The sequence below is a fragment of the Arachis ipaensis genome, chromosome B6 (genome assembly GCF_059453495.1).
Source record: "Arachis ipaensis isolate K30076 ecotype BB chromosome B6, ASM5945349v1, whole genome shotgun sequence".
Taxonomy (NCBI): Eukaryota; Viridiplantae; Streptophyta; class Magnoliopsida; order Fabales; family Fabaceae; genus Arachis; species Arachis ipaensis.
In genome coordinates this window covers 105069947-105082053 of record NC_142441.1, presented here as the reverse complement: position 1 = coordinate 105082053, position 12107 = coordinate 105069947, and the positions used below count along the sequence as shown (strand labels likewise).

At 34.9% G+C, this 12107-nt stretch overlaps 1 protein-coding gene and 1 non-coding gene across 2 annotated transcripts; both read right to left on the bottom strand.

The window, feature by feature from the left end:
- Nucleotides 1-1210: 1210 nt before the first annotated feature.
- LOC148562156 (uncharacterized) lies at nucleotides 1211-3137 on the bottom strand. Its single transcript, XM_088490822.1, has 5 exons — nucleotides 3014-3137; nucleotides 2821-2905; nucleotides 2374-2608; nucleotides 2008-2100; nucleotides 1211-1456 (listed from the first exon to the last, which is right to left on the bottom strand). The coding sequence occupies exons 1-5, from the start codon at nucleotides 3135-3137 to the stop codon at nucleotides 1211-1213; spliced, it is 783 nt and encodes a 260-aa protein (XP_088346948.1).
- Nucleotides 3138-11394: 8257 nt separating this feature from the next.
- LOC148562155 (small nucleolar RNA R71) lies at nucleotides 11395-11502 on the bottom strand. The gene has a single exon (XR_015886625.1). It is a non-coding gene; the product is annotated as a small nucleolar RNA R71 (small nucleolar RNA).
- Between the last annotated feature and the right edge of the window lie 605 nt (nucleotides 11503-12107).

Sequence of the window (12107 nt, the reverse complement as noted above, 5' to 3'; positions counted from 1 at the left end):
CAATAGATTATTGCATGCATACACAAGGCATGATTCAAATCCCTAACACGTGCATAAGCAGAATAATAAGTTAACTACTAAATCAGCTTAACTTAGTTAAAGTTTGAGTAAATATGTTACTTCTTAAAAATATAAAAAAAATTATTTATTTAAAAGTTAAGAGAATAAGTACAAAAATGAATTAAGAGTTAAGACTCCTAATATTTTTCTTTCTTAAAAATTCATTTTGATAAATTATTTGTAAGAAAATAAAATTTTTACTCAATCAAGTCTAAGGCATCTTTTCACTTTACTTTTCTTTTTTATTTCAACCCACAAATACACCCTGAAAGAATGTGTCATAAGAATAGAAATGGCAACTTAAAATCAACTCAAAACTAATTATTAATATTGATTCCGAGTTTTCACTACAACAAGAACGAAGATTAGCGGTGGTTAAAATGCCAATTTGCGACAGTTTTAAATTGCTGCTAAACATAACACCAACGACAATACAAACGCAGTGCATAAGGGGGCGGGGATGACATTTTGCGGCGGTTTCCAGCAACCTCAGGCATAACCACAGCAAATCAATTATTTTGCGTCGGTTAGTTTTGCGGCGATTTATCACCAAGAGAGATTTAGCCAGTATATTTGCGACGTATTTTAACCGCCACTATTTGCTTCCTATGTTTTATACGGTATTTATTTGCGGCGGTTTCAAACACTAATTGTTTAGGCGCATTTTTTTATAAATTCTAAAATCTTATTTTGATTTATTTAATTAATCTGGGAGTATTTCGTAATCATATGGAGTATTTTTTTATTTTAAAAATCTTTTTGTTCCCCTTTAAAGTTCTATATTGCAGGAAAAAAACTCAAGAATATTTAATTGCAAAAAAACTAACATATTTATTGTAATATCAATAAAGTATTTCAATAGTCACCTAAAAACGTAAAGTATTTGGCTAATAATTAATGTTGCATAGTAACATAAACAAAACATATACTGAAAAAAAAACTATCACACATATCCTAATTTCTATTTCCCGCCATGTCCATCCAAAGAATTCATCCGTGCAGCGATGTCTGGTGGCAGCTGCCCACCTTGCTGTTGGACTATATAACTCAGCACACTCTCTAATGCCTGTCTCTTTGTTTTCTCTGCTGCTATTTCATCCTCCATTGCCTTCCTTTTCAAATTTTCTGCTGCTACTTTATCCTCCACTGCCTACCTTCTCAATTTCTCGGTCGTCACCTCCGCCTGTAGTTCAAACAGCATCCTTTGGGCCTCTTCTGTTTGAGCTCTATCCACCGGCAGCTGCGCACTCAGATGAAAGAGTTGACTTGGTATCGGCCCGAAACCTATGCCACGCACTCTACCCGAGCGCTCTTTACGGAGAGCTTGGGCAAGGGAATCATTTTCAGACGATATTCTCGTAGTTTCATCCAACTGCTCAATCTTAGATATTTTTTTCTACAGACGTAAATAAGAATACTCAATCACACTAGGAATATAGCATACTCAAGACATTTTAATAATTAAACCTAACATGTACCATAATAATTGATTAAGTATACTTACACCAATCCTCTACGCTTCTTCGTATATGTAGGTGCCATCACGTCGTTTGTGCATTAGGATCCATACTTCTCTTCTATCTACTCTCCTCCCTTGTTTTTGTGACTGTGACAATACAGTGTATACCATAAGTTTCACCTATCTAATTTTCTCCAATAATTTTTTTTCTTCTTCCCTATAAATAAATCCAAACTACATACCAACCAATTTATTTTTCCTCAATCGATTAATAATCTAATGATTGCTCCATTTATTTTACAAGGATTGAGTAATTGATTATACCTAAATAGTAAATTTATTTTAATAGCTCCAGCGTTTATTTTTTGAAAATCAGCATCAGTTGTCAATTCCTTATAAATCAAAACTAAAGAATGATTTGCTTAAAAGTATAGAGAATTATTCGAGACAATGATAGGCACCTATACTTGATTAAAAATCTATATTACCTCTTGTTCCCTTGCCCTAGCCAAGCTTTTAGAACCGCTAATGTGCATGTAAAGCTGCTTCTTTTGATTCAGCACATTTTGCTTGCACTTCGCCTATTATGTCATCAACAGTAACATTGGTTAGACACAGAATGAATACATACAAGTGTACCATAAATAGTTAAATATTCTTATGTTTCTCTTTTACTTTGGTGTATTACTTATATATACGTTCTTTTTCTATTTTTTTGAAAAGTAATGTATATAACTCCAAAAAAGCTTGAATGCAATAAATTAATCTCAAAGACTGAAAATTAGTTGGTATTATATGCCTTTATATAGATCCTAGGTTGATTAAAGACAAGGGCTACTTAAAAAATGGGGTACCTTTGTGGCAGGATCATTACGATAATCAATGAACCACCTCCAATGCTCTCTAGGAATTTTCTCCGGGCGGTTGTTAAGATTCTGCTCAAGTGTCAAAGTTGGTTTGTAATGTGAGTCATACAGCCTCCCACTTGTATCCTTCCAGGACCTCTCCATTTGTTGCAAAAATGTTTTCTTGATTCTACCACCGCTATCTTCTTGAAAGTGGAACATCTCCTGCGATGACAATGTCCAACTGTAAGTAATTGTAAGTTGAAAGGTTTAATATGATTAAAGAATGCCAAAAGTCATTACCTTTATGCAATCATCATAAACCCTGTCTTTGCCCTGCACCTTTGCCCAACTCTTCTCACAAATAGGAAATTTGCTGTAATAAGATCCAGCGCTCCTAGAATGCCACTCAAAAGGTCAGCTCAATCTCCGACTGCTTGTAGTTCCTCGTTGAACCTCAGTATAATCTTCCTACCATTAAGAGACCGCTTCATATCCTCCCTCACACTCATTTTTGCGTGCTTGACTATTCCATCAGAATCTATAAAAATCATATCTTATTTGTGTGTCCATTGTGCCCAACATGTGAGAAACATAACAATATCATTGGCTAATCAATTAAAAAGTCGTATGGTTCAACACTTGTTACCAATGAGATCAACATCCCAAAACTCAGTAGTCTTTAGTCCTTTGTGCTTTTCAGCATCAGAAGCAATAAACATCCTGTCAATGTGTTCATCAAACAAATCCACCTCGTTCGCCTTCGGGTCCATGTTTTCATTGCTAGGTTATGTCACTTGTACACTGTTAGCTGTCTGTGACTCAGGTCTTGGTTCACTCCGGGGCGGACGAAAGGGTCGGAGAGGAGCCGTTGCGGAGACCTTACCGTTACTTGGGGGGGCGGGGAGATAAGCCAGTCATCGTTAGCGGATGGTGAAGACGCAGGAGGTGCAGTTGGAAGCTGCTGACATGGTGGCTCCACTCTTGTGCCTTTCATGTAGCGAGCTTTCCTTGACATCTTAAAATCCTTGTATAAACACATGTAGCATGCCAAAAAACATTAACTAATCTTAGACTAATATAATAATTAACAGGTGATGTAATTAACATAATTGGATAAAATAGTAAAGGTTGGTTTACATTATTTGTTGAATTCGTATCATTTACTAGTATATAATTTTTGTAATCTTGATTTCTCTCTTGTATAGGTGTGGTTACTACAGAAAGTGGACAGTTAGAAGTAAAATACACGCACAAAGACAAACAAATATAGAATTGGATACATACACTCACAAAGATGGGCCTGGTGGCATATTTTTAAATCATACCCAAAAATAAGTTAAAAAGAAAAATTACAAAATAAAAAACCTAATACATACTAAAATTATTTGTGTTAAATTTATAATATTTTTTAATATCTTTTAAATATATCTGAAAATATATTATAATAAACTAAATATTGTTTGGATTACATTATTCAAAATCACTTTTAGATGAAAAATTACAAAAAAAATATAAATTTAAATAATTATTTTGTATTATCTTATAATTTTATTTTAAATATTTAAATAAATTTTAACATTCTTTTTTTAGTATTCTCAGTATTCTTTAGTACTCTAATAGGATTAATAGAATCATAATACAAAGTAAAAAAATATTTCATAAAAAAAAAATAACAATAACTGTAAAAGAACTCATATAAAAAAAATAAAAAGTTTCATAAAAAATAATAATATGCATAAGAGAGTATTAGAAAAAAATATTCTAAAAAAATAAACATATAAATAATGAAGGACATAATTGGTACATAGAACATAAATTTCAATTCAACATGAGAAGGTGAACAGCATAAATCCAAATACAAATTAATAGAATTTGTTCCAACTATATGAATTGAACACCACAAAAATACATTTGGCTTTGGAGGACCCATTTACTCATAGCATCAAAAGTTGAATACTTAGCATTAATCTTCTAGAGCGCTAAATTTAAATGTCACTCATTAATAACCTAAGGTGATTAATTAGTTCTTCCAACTTGCATTTGTGAAGTAGGTAAATATTATTCCCCTTTAAATTGACTGAGTTTAATTAATAGACAAGTACCAGTAATAATTGATGCATCATGCTAGCTCTGTATAGAAAATAACATTAGATATATGTACGTATATTAATTACATAAATGGACCTTTTTTAAATCAGAAAATAATTCAATGAATCAGAGGCCATATTTTTTAATTTTTTTCCTATTTATAATGAAGATATGATTATACAACCCCCAAACCCATCAAATCTTAGCTGTGATTGTTCATATCCCCATATAATTTTTTTAATGGAATAAGGTGAATAAATTAAAAATGTAGAAAAGAATGCATGTGATTATATATGGTCAACAATTAAAAAATGCAAGAAACTGAAGCAATAGGAGGAAGATAAGGATTAGCATGAAGATGGGAACTTGTTACCTCAACGAGCACGACGAGGTGTGGAAGAGAACTTAACTGATGACAATGTGGAAGAGAACTTGACTAATGATGGTGAGGGAGCCAAGGACGCACAATTCCGACTACGATGCTCAGCGGCGACAAGGAATAGACAAATTTCCATGGCAAGACAATGTGTGAAGCAAAAATAAGGATTTAGTTGGGGAAGAGTGGGATTGTACGTGCGAATTGAGAGAAGTTAGGAAGTATAATTACTTAATTAGTTAGTTAGTGGTGTGGGCCTTGACTAATTTAAAAAAGATCATAACCTGAAGTAGATTAAACTGATAATAATTCTAATAATTCAGCGTTTTTATAATTACAAATAAAAAAAATACTTAAATGGTCAAATTTGTTTACTAATCTGATCTAACTTAAATTTAAAATTACAATATTAAATATTTAAAAAGGTAATACAAATCAAAAATCTTTTAAAAAAATTCGGGCAAAGTGTCAAAAGAAATATTTAAAATTTATCACAATTATGTAATGGGAAAGTAATAATATATTTTAATTCAATAAGTAATCCCAGAGAGAGAACGGGAGAATAACTTAGAAATGAAACAGAGACAAAGATACTTGTATCCCGGATAAAAGATAGCATATGAATGGTATTAGAAAGGTTGCTTACTCATGGTAAAATTCTGCACTTTTAAAAAATTACTGGAAGAAAGAATTTCTGGTTTCAAAGCCAAAAAATGAACTGAAAAAGATAAGCTTCCTTAAAAATTGAAAAAAGAAAGGAGGAACAGAAGTTAGAGTTTAAAAATATAAAAAACAAAAATATAAGTAAAAAATCATAGTGAATCAAAGTGAAATCCGAGATCAAATTGAATCAATAATCTTGATAATCTTAAGAAGTTGCAAATAACAATTTCTTCAATACTATCCTCATGGAATAATAAACGCTTGTTGTTTCAAACATAATTAGGAAAAGAAATCATCATTTGTTCATGCAACTCAGAGAATATGATAAACAAGCTCATGCTATATACTTTTAGGTTCCATGTATGTTCAGCGAGAAAAAGTAGGGTGGAAAAAGAAGGCTAATTAATGAAAATAAAAATCTCAATAAAATAGACAACCATAAATCAGGAAGCATAACTTATTACCAGCATAAAAAAATTCTGTTGGATAAGAATAGTCACCAGCCAAGAAAATATAAGTACATGTACACTAACGCAATATTGCCAAGAATAAGATTTAAGGAGAGTTGGTCATTGACATGACGCAAACACATATTGATAATCATTCCCAATAAGCGAATCAAGTTATATTACAATTTAGAAAGTGCAAATCCTAAAGCCAATTTATTATCAGATGAATCAAGAAGTATTAGGCAGAGACAGAAAATGGTGTAATTTTCAAGAAATCAAGTACCTACGTCCTCTTTCTTGCACTCACGTAGGAGGGATTCCAAGAATTCTCTTCGGTCCTCAGCAATATAATACATAGAGGCAAAATAAAACCTCAGAGCTGATTTAAATTTTGTGATGAACTAACAGCAAGAAATGTATCATGTCAATCTTGTATTATTATCAAAAAACCCAGTAGTAATGCTCTGATTAGCAACTCCCAGTTTGTGTTCAACAGAAGCTCTGACTTGTTCTTCAACAGTTTAGACCTTTTTACACCAAATGCAGAATTAGATACTTAGGTAAACATGATAATTTGGCACAATATAAATATTATTACCATATTGGCACAAGCGTGGCCTTATTAGCATCAGAGACAATTAAATGATAAGTTTGTCAAAAAAATGCCTAAGACTAGAAGTATATCACGAATTTTATAGCATGAGGATGCAGCAAAAAATATCCAGATAAAGATTCCAGTGATCCACGGTTAGGCTTGTACAGCAGATATGCGTACTTTCCATTCATAAATCTCACTAAAAAACCCTGATACCCGTAATTGTCAGGCTAAAAATTATACTCCATTATCCAGCAGTCTTGTCTGCATCTTTTCCTTGATAATCTTATAAATTTCTTCTTTTTTTCAAAACCAAATAGAATAAACTCCAAAGAAACAGACAAAAAAATTAGTTTTAAATGGAATTATAACCATGACAATGTAAGCTTGTTCATTTAGTGATGCCAAGGCATCTTAGGCTAGTTTCACTAGCCTTTTTCTTTTGATTTCATTAGGTTTTATGCACTTTCTTGAGCCATAAGTAATCATTTGGGTTAGAAATTCATGTATGCCTTGATTCATTCAACCATGGTTATTTTGATGCAATTTCATGAGACTTTGGCCATAATTACTTGTGTGCTAAGAATGATGCAATCTCTCATGAAGATTAGTAAGGCTTTGATGCATATATTGGTTGATGACAGGTGAAGAAATGTATGGAAGAAGGTTGAAGAATGGCCATGGAAAGGATGAAGAGGAAGCAACGTTGGTGGCCAAGTTAGACCACCAATGTTGCCTCAAACGTTTAGAGGGAAGATTCTGCATAATTATCTGATACTCACGTTGGAGGGAACGTTGGTGAGCCAACATTACCCCCAACGCTAGACACAAAAGGCTTTTTGGAAAATTGGAAAAATTGTGGTGATGCATACGCGTGCTACACGCGCACGCGTGAATTGTGAATTTTTTATAATCCACGCACACGCGTGGATTGTGCATTTTTGACAATCCATGCGCACGCGTGGATAGGCAACGTTGGAGGGAATGTTTCCAATCCAACGTTGAGGCCAACGTGCATGATCTGAGCTCCAAAATTTGGATTTTGAAAAGGCGAATCGACACGCACGCGTATGCTACGCGTACGCGTGAGCGTGAAAATCTGCAATTTACGCACACGCGTATATGACGCACACGCGTGGATGTATCAACGTTGGTGGGAATGTTGTTGGTCCAACACTGATGCCAATGTCTTCGAAAACGTTTTAAAAATATGAGTTTAGAAATTTGCATCCACACGCACGCGTACGTCACGTGCACACGTGGATGAACATTTTGACCCCAACCGCGCACACGCATAAGCAGTGTGTACGCGTGACGTGGTAAATTGTTCCATCCACATGCACGCGTAGGTCACGCGTACGCATGGACAAGAAAATGTTGGCACTCTAACGTTGAGTCAAACGTTGCTCAAAACGTCCAAAAAACCAATTTCTCTGAAGGACGTTTGAAACGTTGGCCCTCAAACGTGGACTCTAACGTGAGCATCAGAACTTGGCAAATTGAAGCAGATCTCTTCTCAACAGCAAGGGAAGCTATTGGGAGCAACTTCTACCCATTTCTATTAAGGCCAAAAGCCCAATTCAGAGACTGAAGACGAATGGAAGAAAGTGTATAAATAGCTTAGGATTCAAGTCAGTGAGGGGGATTCACGATATTGAAACTCTGCCAATTTCAATTCTGTATTTTGTTTTCTGCAACGTATCTTCCAATTCCGTTTTTCATTTTTTGAGCTATGAACAACTAAACCCCTTTCATTGGGTTAAGGAGCTCTGTGTAATTCAATGGATCAATATTAGTTTTCATATTTCTTCTTCTTTCTTTTCTCTTGATCTGGCTAGAAAGATTTCGTTCTTCATCCAATTGGATAGTTGTCTTGGAAAAGAAGCTATTCATAATTGGATCTCCTCTGAATCTTGGAAGAGGAATGAGGAGATCATGCTAGAAATGCTTTCTCACATTGGATTAGGTTGGGGTTTGGATGGATATCGTGACATGTAATTCTACCAACACTTTGATCTATGAATATGTGTGGTATAATCAGTGACCATACTTCATCTCTTCCCATGAGCACTTAAATCAAGGAATTGGGCAATTGTTCATGCTTAGAGAGATTAGATTACCAAGGAATTGGGATCTAATCATCTAAGATTTCCAAGGAGATCAATGAATACATTGATTGAGAAAGAGATGGAAATGAATTTGATATGGAGAATTATAACATCTCCTGATCCCAATGAGCTTTCCCATCTTTGATCTACCCATTCTTTTACATTCTGCTTCTTTAATTTCATGCTTAATCCCCACTCCCATTTAATTTCTTGCAATTTAAGTTTCTGCCATTTAATTACTTACAATTTAAGTTTCCCGCCAATTTATATTCTGCAACCCCAATTAAATTCTGATTTTGTTCAACTAGAACGATTCTCCAATTAACATTGATCAATCAACTAATCCCTGTGGGATTCGACCTCACTCTACAGTGAGTTTTTACTTGATGACAATCTGGTGCACTTGCCGGTAGAAAATTGTTGAGAGACAGTTTTCAGGACATCAAGTTTATGGCGCCGTTGCCAGGGATTGGTTTTGTATTGACAATTACTAAATTGGAGGATAACTAGATTGAGCAATATTCTTTGCTTTTGTTAATTGAATTTCAATTTCTCCTATTACATCTACTTTCTGCAATTTTAGTTGTTTCTCATTATTTTTTTCTTTATTTCTTTACTTTCCGTTAACACTAATCCACTGACTCATTAACTGATTGATTAATTACCTCAATTTCTCTAACCACACTTTTTCATTAACTGTGAAATCTTCACTTGCTAGTTGTTGCCTATTTTGGACTTTGTATGACAGGTAGAAGAGAGGTTTCAACCTCTTTTGACAGTGAACCGGAGAGAACCTTCCTGAGATTAAGGAGGGAAGCAAGAGGAAAGAAGGCCATTGTTGCAGAGGAAGAGGAGGAAGAGTTGGATATAAACATGGAGGATGATATGGAAAACCATAATTAAGGAGAGGTGAACAATCATGCCAGAGGAGGTGCAGCCAATCCTGCTGGACAAGAGAGGAGAGTTTTAGACTCCTATATCAATCCAAACCCAGGAAACTATGGTAGCAGCATTCAAAAGCCAACCATCTATACTAATAATTTTGAATTAAAGCCTCAGCTTATCACTCTCGTGCAGAACAATTGTTCTTTCGGAGGAAGTGCCCAAGAAGACCCTAATCAGAATCTTACTACATTCCTAAGGATCTGTGATACAGTTAAATCTAATGGTGTTCATCCCGACACCTATAGATTGTTACTGTTTCCATTTTCTTTGAGGGACAAATCATCCAAATGGCTAGAATCATTTCCCAAAGAAAGCTTGACAACCTGGGAGGATGTGGTGAATAGATTCTTAGCAAGGTTCTACCCTCCTTGATGAATGGACTTTTGTGTGGTTTAGAATTCACAATAAATTCTCGTTGCAAGTATAGTTTCTAAACCAACAATAATCCTTTCATACAAAAATTTTGTTTGTCACAAGTAACAAATCCCTAATAATCCTAATAACTGAAGTATTTAAACATCGGGTCGTTCTCCCTAGGAATTGCAATAAAGTGTTCTTGTTATTGGTTATGAGATGTATTTTGGGGTTTTGGGGATAATAGGCAAGAAATATAAATGGCAAGAAAAATAAACTAACAACTAGAAAAGCCTTGGCAAGGTTTGGTGGTCAAGGATCTCAATCCTTATCACTAACCACAACATGAGAATTGGCAAGGATCAACCCCATTAAGTCATCCTTTAACTAATAAAGGAAAGTCAAATGAGCTATGTCAATCCAAGTCCATAAGTCATAGTTCTCCACCAATTCAATTAGTGAGATCTAGAGTTAATGGCTCCCAATCATCAATCACTTGGACATTAGTAACTCAAGAATTCCTAAGTTACCTTCCCAAGCCAAGAGCACTAAAATCTACTCTAACATCCTTCCAAGCATTTTATCAAACACTTGGAAGGCCTAAAAGGAAAACATAGTAAATCAACAACAAGAACAAAATCTAACAACAACTAATTGCAAAGAATTAACAACAACAATTAAAAGAAACACAATTATTATGAATTACCTCTAATTGAATTGAAAGAGTAGAGAAGGAACAAGAGTAGATCTACAACAAAAGATAGAAGCAACATGAAGGAAATTACAACAAAAGAATAGAAGAATCATGATTGCAACAACAAGAATTGAGAAGCAAAAGTAGAAGAAAGCATGAGTCTAAACCTAGATCTAAGAACTAAACCTAATTCTAATCTTAATTCTAGAGAGAAGTGAGAGCCTCTCTCTTTAAAACTAACTAAAACTAATCCTAATGTGTGTAAATGATGTTAAGTGTTGATTCCCTTCAATCCTTCATCCTTTAAATGCATTTTGGGGCCAAAGTTGGTTGCAAATTGGGCCCCACAGCTCTCAGAAATCGCTGGACACATTTTCTATTAAAAAATCACGTGTGCCCACCGGCGCGTACGCGTACAGTGCGTGTGCGCATGGATGAAGATATCCAAATCTTTGGCTTTTCATGTGTTCTCTACTTTGAATGCTTTCCTCTTCACTCCTTTGATTCATTCCTAGCCTTTTCAACCTGAAATCACTTAACAAACAAATCAAGGCATCTAGTGGAATCAAGGGTGAATTGAATTTAGCTAATTAAGGACCTAGAAAGCATGTTTTCACACTTAAGCACAAATTGGGAGACAATCATGAAACCATGCTATTTTATTGAATAAATGTGGGTAAAAGGTGATAAAATCTCCTAAAACCAATACAAGATAAACCCTAAATATGGGTTTTATCACTCCTCAAAGAGTGAATAGACTGAGAACTGAGGTGCAGATATTCAGGTAGCAGGATGGTGAAACTTTATATGAAGCCTGGGAGAGATTCAAAGATTTGACAAGGAAATGCCCCCCTGAGATGTTTAACGAGTGGATGCTGGTGCACAGAAATCGTGATTCACACTTTTCACATCTCCGCACAACTAACCAGCAAGTGTACTGGGTCGTCCAAGTAATAAACCTTACGTGAGTAAGGGTCGATCCCACGGAGATTGTCGGCTTGAAGCAAGCTATGGTCATCTTGTAACTCTCAGTCAGGCAGATTCAATTGGTTATGAGGATTTGATAATTAAAATATAAATAAAACATAAAATAAAATAAAGTTACTTATGTAATTCATTAGTGGAAATTTCAGATAAGCGTCTGAAGATGCTTTGTTGCTTCTGAACCTCTGCTTTCCTATTTCCTTCTTCCAACCATGCGTGCTCCCTTTCATGGCAAACTGTAAGATCCTCTCAATGAAAAAATTCCTCTACAGTTTCTGCACGGCTAATCAACTGTCAGATTTCTCGTCTCGGATGAAAAATACCAGGCACAGCTACCGCATGGCTAATCATCTGTCGGTTCCCGCTAGCATCGGAATAGAATCCATTGATCCTTTTGCACACTATCATTGCGCCAAACATTCGCAGGTTTGAAGCTTGTCACAGTCATTCCTTCCCGGATCCTACTCAGAATACCACAGACAAG

What these genes read in the sequence shown, in the direction of transcription:
- LOC148562156 (XM_088490822.1), bottom strand. Translation starts at nt 3,137, where the DNA reads ATGGACCCGAAGGCGAACGAGGTGGATTTGTTTGATGAACACATTGAC. An exon ending in GTAATGATCCTGCCACAAAG is followed by an intron (nt 2,101 to 2,373) that starts GTACCCCATTTT and finishes ATGACATAATAG; the next exon opens with GCGAAGTGCAAGCAAAATGT. An exon ending in CTAGGGCAAGGGAACAAGAG is followed by an intron (nt 1,457 to 2,007) that starts GTAATATAGATT and finishes TTACGTCTGTAG; the next exon opens with AAAAAAATATCTAAGATTGA.